The following is a 17828-nucleotide window of genomic DNA, read 5'->3' as shown; positions in this document are numbered from 1 at the left end:
GAACCGAATCCAGGTCTCCTGACTCCTAGTCCCCTGAATCTAACCTAGAACTAACCTAGCTTCAGCAACTACATGGTTTATCCTCTGTCATTCGCGCTTTGGTCCCTATCTTAAAAATACTTATACACATGCTTAACTTTACGCATGTATGTAGTTCCCTTGAAGTTAAGTTAAGCATGTGTGTAAGTGTTTGCAGGATCAGAGCCAATGGGATCGTCCCATGAGGTAAATTATTTTAAAGTTAGTAAGACTGATGAGATGCATAAGTGCAAGAGTGCATGGTGTAATTTACTGGTTCTGATATTATATTTGTATAGATTTGCACAGTCAGGCATATATGCTTCATTAGCGTATATTTGTGCCTTGTTTGAGTGCCTGGGAAATAGTTATACAATACACTGTTATTCCAACACTTAAAATATTCCACCCATATGTAATGAAAATAATAATTAACAATAATTAATACTTATCACTGATATAGTGAAACATCTTTACTGCAGCTGTGTCTTATTGAAATCACTTACTCGGTTTCTAGGGAGACAATCTTTGCTTGGAGATGAGCCTGAGCACTGCTGAAATCAGCTATCATGTTCTGGATTTCCTTACGATGCTCTTGTTTCAAGATGTCCAGTTCTTTTTGGTGCTTGACTTTGAGGTCTTCTTCCAGTAGCCTGTCAAAATGGTGTTAAAAATTATGTAAGTCTCAAGTGTTTTAACATTCGTTACTGATGCGTAAAGACTATTAAGAGCTCTGATTTTTTTTAGGCTCGGGATGAAGTTAACACAGCACAGTTCATGCGCAGCACCCACTGATGGGAGTCCTGTGGAGTTCAGCCAAGGATAATAGCCTAAATATTTCTGATATCTTTTGAGGTGAAATACATGAATTAATGTTATAAAACAGGGCCTATGTGCCTCAGGCTTGTAAGATAGTAAGCTTAGTCAAATTAGGTCTTAGGATAAATTATGCTAAATTATCTTTATAATACAGTTACGTACGGTAATAATCAACTTGCTGAGCTTGTGTTTGTGTGAAATATGCTGATGTTTTGAAAATAACTGCTGAGTTTGGATAACAACAGATCAGAAGAAATTACAAGATGATTGTTGGCAGCTGGGATGAAATGTTAAGAGACTTCCTTAAGGTATCAAGTATTAGAGGGGTAGCCGTGTTAGTCTGGATCTGTAAAAGCAGCAAAGAGTCCTGTGGCACCTTATAGACTAACAGACGTATTGGAGCATGAGCTTTCGTGGGTGAATACCCACTTCGTCGGATGCAAGTGGGATGCATCCGACGAAGTGGGTATTCACCCACGAAAGCTCATGCTGCAATACATCTGTTAGTGTATAAGGTGCCACAGGACTCTTTGCTGCTTTCCTTACCTGTTACTATGGTGATAAAGTGACATAAATGTTAATGAGTATAAAGTGAACTAATGAATTAGCCTATGAAAAACAGGACACTCCAATAGTAGTGGAGTGTGGAAGTTCAAATAAAGAAAAGGGGAAGAAATGTGTGAACCCCACTGGGTGTCAGTGTGACACTTTACAAAAGTTGTATGCTGGCCTTTGTACCTTGGGGAGACACCAGATTCACAACCACTGGTGGTGAGGATGATGATTAACATTTCTTGTTTTTCGCAAGGCACAGTGTGGATAATGCAAATACTATGCGTTCTGTATGGCCTCTCTCTCCTTTACCAGATTGTAGGGTGCATGTTGCTGTTTACTTTTATTAACCAACCAGTTATTACAGAAAGAGCACTGTATAGTCTATGTGGTGCACCATGGGGTCCCTCTTCTATTGAAAACCTCTCTACTGTAGTCGATCTTGGGGCTGAACTCTCACAGATTACAGTAGGTGTAAACCCTCTCCTTGGGTTGGGTAATTAGTTAAAGGAACCCATAACTATAGGTAAGACTACAGGAGCTTCCACCGGAAGTTAAAGCTGGATCCCAATGTGTGACTCTCCAGGGAATGGGGATGCAAGCTGCTCTGAGAAGAGGCAAATGCTCCTTTGGGTTACAGGATTTGAGTCTCGTCCAAGTTGCATTTGTGTTCAAAGGAGTCCTGGCCAACATGATGCTGTTGGCATTCTGGCTGTAACTGGCTTGAAGCATCAGAGAAACACCAAGGACAACGGTCAGTCTTGAGGTTGAAAGTGACAGTAATATATTATGTGAATTCCCTGTTAACAGAATTTATGTTTAGTTGTTTGAGGGAATCTGGGAATTTAAGCTGATGCTCTTTGATACTGCATTTAATTTGACCATGGTACCGCATGAGAAATACTTTACACTTGGTTTGACATCAAGATTATGGGACTAATACTATAAATGTCACTAAGGCTATAAATGATCCCGCTGAGCACGACAGACTGTCATATGTTTATCTGATCCTCTCACACGCAGCCCCTCACTTGGTGACAACTGTGAGCTAAAAAATCTTATTTCATTACCCCAGTTCTAGGAGAATTTGCTCTGCTGCTTAGCAATTAAAACTTTCAAGAACAGCAGTTATAATAACCAAGTGTATACAAATCTCTCTCCTCTTTGTGGTGGGCCTGTTCTGTGCTTCCACCCCCAACTTATGAGAGACAGAACTGCAGGCTACAATGGTCATCAGTTGGAGCTTCTAACTGAAAAACAACTTAAAGAAGGGAGAGTCAATGCCCTGAAAGGAATAGTATCAAATTTACATGAACATACGGCACCTTAAATTTTAAAATATTATTACTATCCGTCCCAAACAAGGGCTTCAGATCCCAGCTCCTCCAATGCGTGATCTGCAAAAAGAAAATCCAGGATGCCTGTGATTGCTGGCACATGCATTGTACCTCATGCCATGCTACCAATTGCTAACTCATAGAATGGCTCAGACAAGCAAGAGGTTGAAATTAAATAACTGGTATTATGACCAGCAATGACCATTTGGGTCATCCCCTCTTACTCCTTGCATTCTGCTACTGTAATGAGACCACTTGATATACTTCCCTTAGCCTAATACCCAGATACTTTTGCTGTTGATAATTTTTACACCTCAAATGTTTCCCCTAGTGTCTGTCCTGCATTTCTCCTTTTTTAGCTTCAGGTCGTTGTGCCTTTTTCCTATCATCTTATCAGATTGTGAAGATTTATTTCCTTCGTGAACACAGGTTCTAAATACCTCCAAGGTAACTGGAAGCACTGTTGAAATTAGACTCTGTGGTTTGCATTTCTTTCTGTTGATCTTGTTGCAAAGTCTCCAGTTCTTTTTAATACTTGACTTAGTTTAAAGTCACCTTCAGGTAACTTCCAAAATGGTATAAGAGGAGGATTCATTCCCATTCATTAATTAGTTACTGACTGGTAAAAGCCAACAGAGTTACTCAGGCACTCCTGAAGGTAATGAGTTTCTCAATATGTTCCCTGAGTTCTCTTTCTAGACTATCCTAGCCAGATTTTTAAAGGGCCTGTCCGGTGGCTGGTGCCCAACTGTCATACAAATTGAGTAATTATGGACAAGCATTCTATACCAGTGGAGAAGCTTTCTGAAAATGTGACTCTAGATCCCTCAATCTCTCCTCATTTTCATTACAACACTAGCAATGCTGAGTGATGTTCTTCCTCCAAAGATCCCAAAGCATTCAAAACACTTTACAAACTATGAGCCAAACAAACAATGTCTGCACCAGCCCAGGGAAACCCTTATGCACTAGAGCAGGAGATAGCCTGCAGCCCTTGCGTGCAAAGGGAGTGAGACTGCAAGCACTGCAGCAGTATCCAGTGGGACACCTCTGGCTGGGCCATGATCCTGTGCCCTGTTGCCCCTGGCAATGTTTAGGGAACACACTCTACACATTTTCCAATCATGCAGGGTTGCCATCTTCACCAGTGTGTGTGCTCCTCCCTTCTGCCCAGGAGGCATAATGTCTGCTCCTGACCTCTACAGGCACAATGCCAATAGTTACTGCCACTTCCCCTCCCCAGTGTAGTCCTGGACCTCTCAACCATAACTGAGCCCCATATATGCAGGGATCACTGCAAGTATCATTCAAAAGCAATCCCTGGGATGTCTAAACACTTGGCTGGTTACTAGCGGAGGAGCAGAGATTGTTTTTTAACTCTCTGGGAAGCCCTTATTTTGGAAGACTGATACTAGTTCTCAGTCAGACATTTACAGTGAATTTAGTGTTTAGGGCCTGGGGGAAGTTTTGGACTGGTCAACCTTTAGTTCATTATAATTTGAAAGTAAGTAGCGTTCCCTGGATCACTCCTGGGTGGCTACAAAGGACACATTTCTATGTCATGTATTTAGATGGATGGAGCAGTAAACATCAATATTTTCAATGCAGCCGGGAAGGGGAATGCTGGCTGCGCTGTTAGGGACTGCAAAAAGTGAAGACTGCTTCTGAAAAGCTCCAAGCCTAAAATATAATTCTCTTTAGGAAGGATAAATTCAGATCTCTCACAGCATTTGGAGGAATATTGATATTAGCAATATGCTGACCCTCTGTGAGGCACCTGTGAAGGGCAATAATATAAGGCAGACCTGTGTTGCTTCTCCTTGTCCTGAAGCTGTGTAGACTTTTGCTTCTGTAAGTCCATCTCTGGACTGAGCAGCTCCATTGTGTTCTTTAGAAGCGAATTCTCTTTCTTGAGCCCAGCAATCTCATTCTGACATTTCTCTAGTTCCTCATTAAGAAATGTAATCTGGTTTTGGTTACTTCCTTCCTAAGAAAGAGTCCAAAATTCGCTATTTGTATCTGCTAGTTAAATATTCCGAGGTTCTCACAGGATTTCAACTGGTTATCATGATCGAGAGATTCGGTTGTGAATAAAGCAACTCAAACACAAAGTTTATGATGTACAGCATGGTTTATGTAGCACAGGTGTATGGCAGGGCAATGACTCACTGGCACAGCACCTCTTGCTGGTTGTCCAGGGAATTAGTTCTTTTTCAGCTCTGGAACATCCTCTGCTGGCTGATGCTGTGTCCCTCCCAAACCCCTGTGCCCTTGTATACCAGGGTTCTTCCCCCAGCAGTAACCCCTCTGTCTCTGGGTCTCCCCTCCCAGGGGAGCCCCCAACCTCCTTGCCTCAGTGGCTACTGCCAGTCACCATCTAGCCCCCACTCACTGGGGCAGACTGCAGTCTGTAAACCACTCATCATCGGCAAGGGGGGTTGGACCAGCTGCCTTTGCCTATTCCTGGGCTGCCCCTCTGCAGCCCCAGTACCTATCTGGCCCTTTTGGGAAGGCCTGCGGTCTGGGGTTTTTCCTGGCTCGAACTCCCCAGCTCCCTCTGCCCTTCCCCAGCACTGCTCCACCTCAGGTACCCTCCTCAGCTCCCAGGCAGCCAGGTCTGTCTCTCTCAGGAAGCGAGCGAGCGAGAGAGAGTTTCTGTCTCTGGCCCTCAGCCCTCTTATAGGGCCAGCTGTGGCCTGATTGGGGCGTGGCCTCACCTGTGGCTGCTTTCCCAATCAGCCTCTCTTTTCCCCTCTGCAGCCCTCTCCAGGGCTGTTTTAACCCCTCCGGGCAGGAGCAGGGTGGCCACACCGCTACAAGGTGTTATCGTGTCACTTTCAAATATGGTCATTCAGGACTGTTTTCTCTGTTCCTAGCAAACTGCCAGAAATAAAACACCACTACAACCACCACCAACATCAATGAAAGTTTAAGGATACGAGTCAAAACAGCAGAATACATTCAAACAGATTTTAGGAATACTTTCAATGAACAAACTTTAGTGGTCAGGATCTTTTTAAAGGCGCCAGGAAGCTGCATGGCATGAAGAGTCTATAAAGTAACTGAATATAATGAGAAATTAACTGGCTAATATATAATCAAGGGATTGGGTTCTAAAATATGTATGTATTCATCTTATGTAGTACAGACACACACATGCCCCACACATGCACACACAAGTCCAAGTTTTCAAACCAAGATGCTTAAAGTTAGGTTCCTAAATCTACAGTTAGACAGCTAACGATAAACCTCAATAATTGTCCTAAATTTTAGAGGTGCTGAGCACCTGCAGCAGTCATTAAAATCAATGGTACTCTTGCGTGCGCTGCACCTCCACAAATCAGGCCACTTATTTTAGGTGCCTATTGTTAGGCACAAAATGTTTGAAAATGTGGGGCACATTGTATATAAGGAAGAACAAGGAGCAAGTACTTTTAAACACATGAAATGCTGTACAATACCAAACACTGGAATGGCGACAGACTCCCTTTATAAGTTTTCCATTGAATATGGAGGAAAGCTACACAGACTCCTAGTCAGAATGCTGTACTTTTCATGGGCTGATAGCATTCCTATTCAATTAATCCCTGATAAGGGTTGGTGGATTTCCAATATCAAATGTGAGTGCGGTAAGATCCCCATTGCCGCTGACATATACAATGAATGTTGAAATTACTGATCATTTCGTTGAATGTTTATTTTTGTTGTAGATCATATTCTCAAAATGCCACATGAAATACAAATCTGCCCACCAAAATGCTGATAAACAATGCTAATGCCTTTGGACTGTGACTCAAAGGAAGGAGACCCCGTCTGTTTCTAAACAGGAATAGTGCCATTTAAAACCTAAAACAGAGTTTTACCATCTGATCAGTAACACTGATGAAGTAAAAATTGGAAGCTTGCCTGTTGCTTCTTCAGTGCTCTCACATTCTTCAGCTCCGTCTGGAGTTCTTCCATTTGCTTTTTGTGACCGGTGCAGGATGCGTATTGCTCCGACAGCTCCATCCTCAGAGTTTCTAGCAACAATAACAAAAGATTTATCAGGGAGTGAAGGAGGTAAGAGGCCAGACATAGAGCACTGCACACATCTACTTTTGCAGTAGGAAGTGAAGTTAAAGCATTAAGTTTTGCCTTGACACTCAATTGTGCCACCATTCTGTCCACTGAATAAGATTGGAAAGAGCAGGAATATAAGAATGGCCATACTGGGTCAGACCAAAGGTCCATCCAGCCCAATATCCTGTCTTCTAGTGGCCAATGCCAGGTGCCCCAGAGGGAGTGAACCTAACAGGTAATGATCAAGTGATCTCTCTCCTGCCATCCATCTCCACCCTCTGACAAACAGAGGCTAGGGACACCATTCCTTACCCATCCTGGCTAACAGTCATTAATGAACTTAATCTCCATGAATTTATCTAGTTCTCTTTTAAACCACATTATAGTCCTAGCCTTGCACAGGTTGAATAATCCAAAACACTTCCTAGGGGATGGTATTAATATGGAGATATACACCTATCTCATAGAGCTGGAAGGGACTTTAAAAGTACTGATTTTGCCCCAGATCCCTATGTGGCCCCCTCAAGCATTGAACTCACAACCCTGGATTTAGCAGGCCAGTGCTCAAACCACTGAGCTATCCTTTTTCTATGAATTTAACACCTCCTTAGTAACCAAACTAGAATCTCACATAAGGTTCTTACACACATTTCGGACTTCCCAGCTTTTCTTTTCTGTACAGCCAGCTACCAGCATCAAGTGAAAAGTTGATTTTCTAACACCACTTTTTTTTCATATTTCTGCAAATGAATAAGTAGTTTTTAACTTCACATAGGTTGGTTCCTCTTTTTGGCCTTGTTCAGCAAAGCCTGTGCTTAACTCCTAGCATGTGAATACTCCTACAGGCTTCACTTTTTCTGCTACTCCTCTTTCACCTCTGGGTGAGATTCACCACTTTACAGAGGGCCAGCAGGAGACCTGTGCACCACTTTGTCCCACCTGTAGTTTGGGACTTAGAGATGTGCAGGCCTACGGTGGCCCTCAGGGCTGGCTCCAGCTCTTTTGCCACCCCAAGCGGCGAAGTGGCAGGAAAAAAAAAAAGATAAAGCTGTGATCGGTGGCACTTTGGCGGCAGCTCTACCGCGCCACTTCATTCTTTGGCAGCAATTCGGTGCCAAGTCCTTCACTCCGAGAGGCACTGAGGGACCCGCCGCCGAATTGCCGCCGAAGACCTGGACGTGCCACCCCTTTCCATTGGCCTCCCCAAGCACCTGCTTTCTTCGCTAGTGCCTGGAGCCGGCCCTGGTGGCCCTCAGCAGAAGGGTGAATTTCCACCCGTATGTCCAGTGTAGTGGAGTGTCCATTTTTTAATGGCTTTAGGCTACTAGTTAGTTATTGTTAAATGGGTCTAAATCATTTTATTATACAATGAAATATATTGATTTTTCTTATGATTTCACATGACAAACAACTTAATGGTAATTACAATAGTATGCGCCCCACGAGTATTGCTTTTTTAAAAGTAAAAATGATAACATTTGCATCATTCAGCCTCACTTTTCCCCCACTTTCTTGCCAGGTGAAAAAAAACCCCAAACACTTCACTTATGACCCAGTACCAGGTAAATCACACTGGCTAGAAACAATCAAGACTGAAGCAATTGCAAAAGAAAAGACTTAAGTGTAATCAGGAGTGTTCAGACTTTACTCAAGTGAGGGCTGTGCTGGCAATTTGCCATGAACCTGGGGGATAGGGTGACCAGATGTCCCAATTTTATAGAGACAGTCCCAATATTTGGGGCTTTTTCTTATATAGGCACCTCTTACCCTCCATCCTGATTATTCACACTTTTTAGGAGGGAGGGATAGTGCAGTGGTTTGAGCATTGGCCTGCTAAATCCAGAGTTCTGAGTTCAATCCTTGAGGAGGCCACTTAGGGATCTGGGGCAAAATCAGTAGTTGGTCCTTCTAGTAAAGGCAAGGGGCTGGACTTGATGACCTTTCAGGGTCCCTTCCAGCTCTAGAGATAGGTATAGCTCTATAATATATACTTGCCCTCTGGTCTCCCTACTGGGGGATGTGCTTAATTTGCAGAAAGTGGAGCAAACTGAAGCCTCTCAGCTTTAAGGTGGTGTGCAAAGAGACTACAGGTCCCAGCACACAATGCTGCATCTAGACCTGAGCATTTTAGGCTGAGATATTTGCAGATCACAGTAGTATGATGAAGGCTGCCATTGGTAGCATCATAGAACTCAGTGGGACACACTTGGCCCACAGCTGATCATTCCTGATGTAAAAGAAACACAGAAAATCCCACAGATTTCCAGCTATCATGTACTGATTTGCTGTGTCTGCAAAGGCAGCTTTGTTAAACAGGCCACTGACAACTAGGAGCTAAGTTAACAATAAGCATGTATGACTAAGACTTTGGGAAATACAGCAGGAGCTGACAAAGAGCTGGGTTTGCAGGGCATGGAATGACCAGAGCATTTCTCAAATGATAATAAAGTAGGAAGCTCTGTGTGACACATCACTCATTATACCTATCAATGCAGCTTGTTGTTTTTGTATCCGTTCAAGTTCACCCTGTAATTCTTTCTTTGCCTTCTCTTCCAAACCCTGTACTTCCAATCTGTGATACTGATGTTGGATTTTGATGTGGTCATCATATTTTTTCTTCAAATGTTCTTCTGCCTCCTGCAAGCAAGGTAAATATATGTAGGGCCTAATTCACCACTTTGCTGCTCCAGCTTTAATGCAAGGTGAATCAGACCCTTCATATGCACAGCATATTTAATTTGCAACATCACCAAATGTTGATATTTCATCAACACAAGATTAGCAGAATACTCAAGAAAACATAAAACCAGGCAACAAAGGAACAGAAGAAGTTTTCCAGACTTCTTATAGTAGAATTTGAGAGGTTCTCAATGTTTGTATCAACTGTGAAACACAAATGTTGAAGACTGAACTATTAGTCATTAGAAAGGTAATTTTTCTTCAGCTTCCAGTAAGGCCTCAACATTATTGGTTATTAGTATATATTGGCCAAAACCTGCAGTCCTTACTTGGTCCATATTTGGACAAAATAAACATGCCCTTGTCGGTGAAATTTTGACTGAGTCTAGCCTGCAGGATATGGCACTATGTGATTGGGACATTCTGAGGGCCGAATGCTCCCCTAAATTAGATTTGTACCACCTGACTGACTTCATTGTGGTTTTCCAAGTGTTCAAGGCAGAAGCTGTAAACAAATGGTCTAAGTTAAATTCCTCCTGGGATGGTTATACCATGTATAGTAGAACCTCCGAGTTACGAGCACTAGCGTTATGAACACCAGAGTTATGAACTGACTGGTCAACCACACACCTCATTTAGAACTGGAAATTCACAATCAGGCAGTAGCAGAGACCAATATATATATAGTACAGTACAGTACTGTGTTAAACATAAACTACTAAAAATATAAAGGGAAAGTTTAAAAAAAAATTGACAAAGTTAGGAAACTCTTTCTGTGATCTTTCTGTGCTTGTTTTATTTAAATTAAGATGGTTAAAAGCAGCATTTTTCTTCTACATAATAAGTTTCAAAGCTATATTAAGTTCATGTTCAGTTATAAACCTTTGAAAGAACGACCATAACATTTTGTTCAGAGTTATGAGCATTTCAGAGTTACAAACAACCTCCATTCCCACAGTGTTTGTAACTCTGAGGTTTTACTCTATAACTAGAAAAGGTAATTTACCATAGGTGTGCAATGTGGATATGAAGTCAATGTCACAATCACCTGGATATTTTAAAATTTACCTTTTTCTTGAATGGAAACCTCCCTTTAGGACAATACACAGTATGAACTTTGATTATTATTTTGTCAATGAGTTAAATCTACATAAGCATTTAAAAGCAGTGTTTTTTACACTTGTACAATTGATTTTTTTATACTTTCTTCAATCTGAATACATTATTAAAAAAATCAGTTTATTATACTGTAAATAAGTATTCTATGTAGAAATGGGTTATGGGTGAACCTGAAAAAGTCAGAGTCCTATTAACAATATGCTTAAAATATATATATTTCTTAGGAATTTCCTCTTATTCTTGAGGCCAGGCTCAGATAATTCCTATCAAAACATTTCATTCACAGTGTGATCTATAGTCAAGCACTGACATAAAGAAATATAGCACAACAGCAGGGCCGTGAGTGATCAGAACAGCAGGGTAGCCTGTTACTTGAAATAATATTGACCTATCTTTAGGATAACTGGAAATACCTTAATTTAGAGAATCATCTCTCCACTTATAGTTACCCTGAGATGATTTAAGTCTGAACCAAGTAAGAAAATAAAAATATACAGCATCAATGTCAGTACAAAACTACCTTGAGTTCCTGATTTTTGCTTTTCTCTAGCATTTGTAGAGCTCTCTGATGTGATGCCTCCAGCTGTGCTTTAACATTCTGGCTTTGTTGAATGGTGTCTTGAAGATCCTGCAAAAGCGTCTCTTTCTCTTTGCTGGACTGTAGAGTCTGCTCCTTCAGAGATTCTTTGAAGTTATTTGCTTGCTGGTCTAAAGTTTGCTTCAGCTGAGCAACCTTCAACAATGGTACAATTAGTAGGCTGTGGTTAGCTGTTAGCCTCATCAATTATTATTTGTATTACTACAGCAGTTACAAACCTTAGTCAGGACCCCACTGTGATATATACTATACAAACCACTGCACTCAGCTGCTTCGCAGCATCAAAACAGACACATCTGAAGAAAGTGTGTTCAGTTTTACTATATTTTATGAACATGTGATGCTCTATGAAAACAACAGGACATTCATTTCCTGGTGGGAGAGAGCCCCTTATTTCTCTCAACGATGATCCTGCTGGTTTATCTAGCTCTGAAAATCATGGCCAGCTTGAAGAATGATGGATGCCACAGAACACCTTGAGGATGGAAGTGTTAGATTGGTGGGAAATGGAGCAATTCTGTGGGATCTGCAGGGATGCTAATACCCTCCCAGAAAGAATATAATGAAATGAAACACTACCATCCTTTTCCCACCAACCGTCTGGTTAGACTGCATCAAGTAATTTACTAACAAAAATAAAGCATCACAGCTTTGATCTCAAAGCTTTCCAAATCATCTCCCGCTCATGTGGGTAGCCCATTGTCCAGGCTGCATAGTAATGAAGGGCACAATTCAAAGAGCAGGTTCAAGAGCACAGTTAATTGAGTGGCATTTGAGTTGTGACATCGAAGGGTCCACTGACGAAATGCTAGATAAAGAGTTTAGTGCAAAACTCCCATTAGGGGTAATGAGAGTTCTGTGCATCACATCCTAGACTTATAGAATCATAGACTTTAAGATCAGAAAGGACCATTATGATCATCTAGTCTGACCTCCTGCACAATGCAGGCCACAGAATCTCACCCACCCACTCCTGTAACAAACCCCTAACCTGTGTCTGAGCCATTGAAGTCCTCAGATCATGGTTTAAAGACTTCAAGGTGCAGAGAATCTTCCAGCAAGTGACCCATGCCCCACGCTGCAGAGGAAGGCGAAAAACCCCCAAAGCTTCTGCCAATCTGCCCTGGAGGAAAATTCCTTCCTGACCCCAAATATGGCGATCAGTTAAACCCTGAGCATGTGGGCAAGACTCCCCAGCCAGACACCCAGGAAAGAATTCTCTGTAGTAACTCAGATCCCATCCCATCTAACATCCCATCACAGACCATTGGGCATATTTACCGCTAGTAGTCAAAGACGAATTAATTGCCAAAATTAGGCTATCCCATTATACCATCCCCTCCATAAACTTATCAAGCTTAGTCTTGAAGCCAGATATGTCTTTTGCCCCCACTACTCCCCTTGGAAGGCTGTTGTAGAACTTCACTCCTCTGATGGTTAGAAACCTTCATCTAATTTCAAGTCTAAACCTCCTGATGGCCAGTTTATATCCATTTGTTCTTATGTCCACATTGGCACTGAGCTTAAATAATTCCTCTCCCTCCCTGGTATTTATTCCTCTGACTTATGTTGTGTGCTTCCCCTCTCTCACCCTAACGAATAAATACGTAAGAAATAATATTTACCATATGAGTAACTAGAATTACAGTTCTCTCTTTTGGGGGCAATGGGGCCATTTATTGTATGTTCATTCCCCTTCTTTTTTAGTGCTACATTTTCTAAATAACTAGCAACAGATTTTTCTGAAAAGCTACCATGACAAAATTCACTGCTGCAGATGTCTCACAAGCCAAGGAGCACATCTACCATGTAATGTCACTAAGAGTTTTGTCACTGTACCTGAGCTTGTAAATCAGTCTTTTGGTTGTGCCATTCCTCCTGCAAAACCTTTGCTTCTTTTGCCTTCTCTTTCTGTAAAGAAGTAAGAGAAGGCTGCCTGTCTTCCCTTCTGGGGGCACGTGCGTTTTCCAGCCTTAAAGAAACAGAGCCCATGTTGTTAAAGGGAGAGCCTCGCAAGCCAACAAATCCGTATCCCTGTAATTTACTTAATATGATCAACACATTTCCAGACTGGTCATATTATTGCCTTTCTCCATACTACTGCATGCTCATTTTACTCTTCTTCCCTGTGGTCTGGCTTTTCTAGGTTTACATCAGCTAATTACAATTACTTGTCAAGTGGAAAAGCTTTATTAGCTGCTTATAGTCTACAGTTGCTTTGCACTCGCAGCACTCATTCATGACTGCAATGGCCAGAGGGAGGTGCTACTGAGCAATGCAAGGCCACTCCCTCACTCCACAGGACAGCTTCCATGCAGAGTTTCTCCCAGGGTCTCACTGTGCTCCCTCTCTCTAGGTGCTTAGTCCTTCCTGCCAGGGCTGAGCATGCCTGCTGCCCTTCTCCAGGGGCTGAGCACTCTCCCAGTGGATTTACTTGACCTCTTCCCATTCACAGACACACATGGCCCATCCCTGAAGTTCTCAGTGTGCCCTTATCCTTCCCAGGTTCAGCACACAACCGCTCCAAACCTCTGAAGGGATGTAGCTCCCAGGGTCTCAGGATACTCCCCTCTACTGTCTCCATTAACATACTCCAAGTAAAACCTAAATTCCAAGTCACTTTATAACTGGAGCCCTCTGATTGCACTGTACCGTGGCTTGGCTTCATTTCTGGTCCCTGTCTGTGCTCTTAAGGGCTCTTGGCCTTTGCCCCTTTCTCTCTGTGGTTTAGACCTGTCTTTCTGCTGCAGAAACGGATCCTGGGATTAAAAGAAAAAGGCGAGTATGAAGCTTGCTGTTAGAGACACTTTCAGCTTAAACACAAGCTCTTTATTTCTATTGTAAAGTTACTTTAATTTGCTATTTGTAATTTTTTTTTTCAAATTTATTTCATCTGCAAAACAATCAAAGGAGGACAGGAAGGAACTTTGCATATAAATGGCAGGGCTGGTAGTGGGGGGGGCTGGTATTGCTTATGGCTTTGAGTAAAGTGACAGCAGGGTAGTCTTTGTTCCTTTGTATGTGATGATCACATGAAGCATGCGGTAATGAATCTGCTGTGGCAGTGAATTTGCAACGCTGGGGGCAAAACTCCGAGCCTGCTGTTCCAACAACACAGGTCTCTAGCACCTGAGGCATATCTCTCCCCTGGTTAGATATTTTATATGCTGTATAGGCTGGCCACAAGAGGGACTAAGTCTGACATTCCAGTCAGTTCATCGATACGGCATTGGTGCTCATAAGTGCAAACCAGAACACTGTATTCCCTCCACTTAGGTGCTGTTGTCCTGGAGTGCATGAAGCTCACAGGAGCTCAAATCCACCATTCAGGAACCAGTTGCCTATGGCCGCTTGGCACACACCTGTTGCATCTGATTCGCCTTTGGGCTTGGTTTAACAGGGCAAGGGTGAGAGAAGAATATATAATATAGTGGCTTGTGTGAATTTGTCCCACTGTCCTTGCTGGATATATTATCAGTTCTGATCATACATTTGCTGCCCCTCAAATGGCCTGAAGTCCTAGCAGTAGTACAGATAGTGGGGATACTCTTTTACCTCAAGCCGTAGAAGTCCACTTTTTGGACTGTGATCACTGATGCTGCATGTGTAGCAGTTTAGCTGGGGAACATGGGCATTTGTGTCCAGGGCTGCATTACAGTGTTTGTACTTAAGACACAATAGAAGGCTGCAAGCAGCTGTAAGCCTTGCTAAAAAAAAAAGCTCTCTAGCAGGGCTGCCAAGGACAGAAAGTTTATCTAACAGGGAAATTGAATCAACCCTGATGATTTTTATATATATCAGACTTCCCTACTCACCATTCATTACATGCATAAAGAAAGTTGGAAACAAATTCAAGTCTCTGATGTGTGGCCAGGTCTCTTTCAAATATTCATTGTGAGGGGCTGGGGGATGTGTGGATTAGATCAGGGGCTGGATGTGGATATTGGAACTTTTCACATAGTTTGACAGGTCAAATCAAGCTGCGGTCAGTAGCGAAAGAAAGTTACAATCTGACAGTCTATATGAACCACTGGGGTGGCCTATGCAAAGTCAGGTGGTAGACTCAGTCTAATGGCTAACGGACAGGTGCACACATCACACACACACACACACAAAAAATCACACAATATTAGTTCTACCGAGACTTGTTACTTAATGTATATAGAAACTAAACTAATTACATCTAGTGTCCTTGTGCCATTATGGCAAGAAGCACAAGTTGTGTGTTAAAATCAAGTTAAAATCACTCTGGCAGGAATAAACACTGTGCACTTAGTTAATCTACAGTACATTTAGTGCCATCTACTGGCAAAATTATATAAAAGCTATTTTGAGCAGACTAAAAAAAGACTGATAGGAATAAGCATTCAGGTTCATTTATCCCAGTAAAATATGTACTCATTAAGATCAAATGTAAATTTAATGCACCACATCAAAGGATACGTCTGTCTGTTCATTTGTAAGCAGAAGTAAAAACAGCATGCATAATGTGAGCAGATAAAGAGCGTAGTCCAAAAAACCACCTTTTGACATAAGAGATTCCAAATCACAAAATCTGACTAAAAAAAATATAGGACACTTGGGGCAAAAAGCTGCATTTCAGAACTTCAGCTCAGGACTGAGGACCTGATCCTACAAGCTCTGTGTGTGTGTGTGTGTGTGTGTGTGTGTGTGTGTGTGTGTGTGTGTGTGTGTGTGTGTGTGTGTGTGTGTGTGTGTGTGTGTGTGTGTGTGTGTGTGTGTACCATGAGTTACAAAATGAGTGGGAGGGCCCTGCACACTGGGCTCTGCAAAGAGTATGGACCCAATCCTGCAAACTTTATTCATGTGAATAATCTTCACCTACTCATATAGTCCAGTTGAGTTTAAGGGAAATGCCTGCCTGAATAAGGACTATTGCATGAGTAACTGTATCCAGGCTCACACCCTATTATTATTCATTAAAATGGGGTGATTTATTTATGTTTTAAACATTTTTATGTAATGTTCCATGGAACTAATCACACTGGCTATAAATATACTTAGTGCAGGCAGATGCTGGGCGAGCTTCCCTCATCCACCTGCCAACTGCACCCACCTTCCAACATTGCTATTATTTTAGCCCGAGGTCTCACTGAAACAGAAATGGTGAATCAGCTCAGGTCTGTGATTAGGCCAACTGGCCATGTGGGCCTAAGATGAAACCAACACGTTTATTGTGACTTGTGAACTATGGAGGTCATGGCTGTTTTACCACATGTAATGGAACGACAGCACTTACTGAAGGTTTTAGATACTGCTGTTGCTGATAAAATTGGCCTTCAAAATAACACAAGGATGTCTACACTTCTGGGTTTACGAGTGTTGAGCCACAGGTTTTTGCCCCTAGCATTCACAATGGAAGCCCTTAGACATGCATCTAGGTTAGGGGTTATAGAATATGAGGAAGCATACCCATTTGAGGGTGTGGGTAAGAGTGTGTGTCACCATCTGACCCACGTACGTACTCACCCACTTTGTGATGTGGGTGTACCCATTACAAGGTGAACCACGCTTGAGACAACATAGTCCTCCACTGTCACTTCCACAATTCCCTGTCTGTATGTTCCTGCCTTTCAGCTCCCTCAGTTCCCTCCCACTTGTTCTCTATGGGCCAGAAGATACCCACTGTTTATGTTCCCTTGAACAGCATTTTGCTCCTTCCCCTTTTGTGCATGGAGATTGTGCTGACAACTCAGATTCCTGCCTGGCCATCTCAAAGTGGCTGAACCCCAGTATGATGCAAGCTGCCAGGAGTACCACACCAGGTGCTGCCTGGTGATCCAGAGCCATGACTTTAGTAGGAGCTTGCATAATATTCATCTCAACAAAAAAATTTCAGAGGCTAGCTAAGCAGGGCATCCACCGGTACCATTCTGGGAGCAGATTAAACACCTCAAGTCCGTATATTGCAAGGCAAAGTTCTCCAACCGCCAGACTGGTCACATGCCCCACACATGCCCCTGCTATGGAGAGCTCAGCATGGTGCTTGGCACTGGCTCGAGCACTGAACACAGCATCTGACATGATTTCCTCCTGATTGCAGAGGGTCTTGTTGTGAGCCAGGAGGAAGGAGAGGCAGGTGTGACAGGAGCTGCCCATAGAACTTGGTGCTCCCAGTCAGGACCCCCAGCAGGACGGGTTAGCAGACAGTCCTGGCAGATCCCCTCAGGTCCTGTTTGGGGACACAGAGTGAAGAGCTGGGGCCCTGATCCACAGCCTGGTAAGCACCAGTCATCAAGTTTTCTATTATTATTGCCAAGTACTTCTTCTTCGGTATATTAGGGCAGGATTTGGGGATATGACAAATAATTTTTTTCATGCAGGAGGATGCTAGATTCCAGGAGGACAAGTGTTTATCTTGGGTGGTGCGTACTATACTTCGACTCCCCTACAGGACATTCCGTACAAACTGCCCCTGCCCTGCCATGAGCTACCCAAGATGGATGCCAGGTGGAAAAAAAATAAACACCACAAAATACTGTTTATCCTGGGTGGCAGCTGGTTAACTACAGCCACCCATAAAGAATTCCTGGCCACCCCCACCCCACAAACTACCCAAGATGGATGCCAAGCAGCAGGGGAAAAAATGAAACAATTATGTAAACTCAACACTCTGTTTCATACAT

General features: G+C 42.7%; 1 protein-coding gene across 7 annotated transcripts in view; it reads right to left on the bottom strand.

Moving 5' to 3' along the window:
- Positions 1 to 17828, bottom strand: part of FAM184B (family with sequence similarity 184 member B) — an 88944-nt gene that overhangs the window by 5301 nt on the left and 65815 nt on the right. For all 7 annotated transcript variants that reach the window (XM_039540867.1, XM_039540863.1, XM_039540861.1 and 4 more), the window contains 7 exons: positions 13834 to 13940; positions 13021 to 13153; positions 11104 to 11316; positions 9269 to 9422; positions 6633 to 6745; positions 4532 to 4713; positions 525 to 671 (listed from right to left, as the gene is read on the bottom strand). In XM_039540867.1, coding sequence (XP_039396801.1) covers positions 525 to 671; positions 4532 to 4713; positions 6633 to 6745; positions 9269 to 9422; positions 11104 to 11316; positions 13021 to 13153; positions 13834 to 13940 — 1049 coding nt within the window. The remainder of the gene's footprint in view (positions 1 to 524; positions 672 to 4531; positions 4714 to 6632; positions 6746 to 9268; positions 9423 to 11103; positions 11317 to 13020; positions 13154 to 13833; positions 13941 to 17828) is intronic.

This window comes from Mauremys reevesii, linkage group 5 (genome assembly GCF_016161935.1).
Source record: "Mauremys reevesii isolate NIE-2019 linkage group 5, ASM1616193v1, whole genome shotgun sequence".
NCBI lineage: Eukaryota > Metazoa > Chordata > Testudines > Geoemydidae > Mauremys > Mauremys reevesii.
Note: the sequence above shows the minus strand (reverse complement) of the source record. Positions and strands in the feature narration are given on the sequence as shown.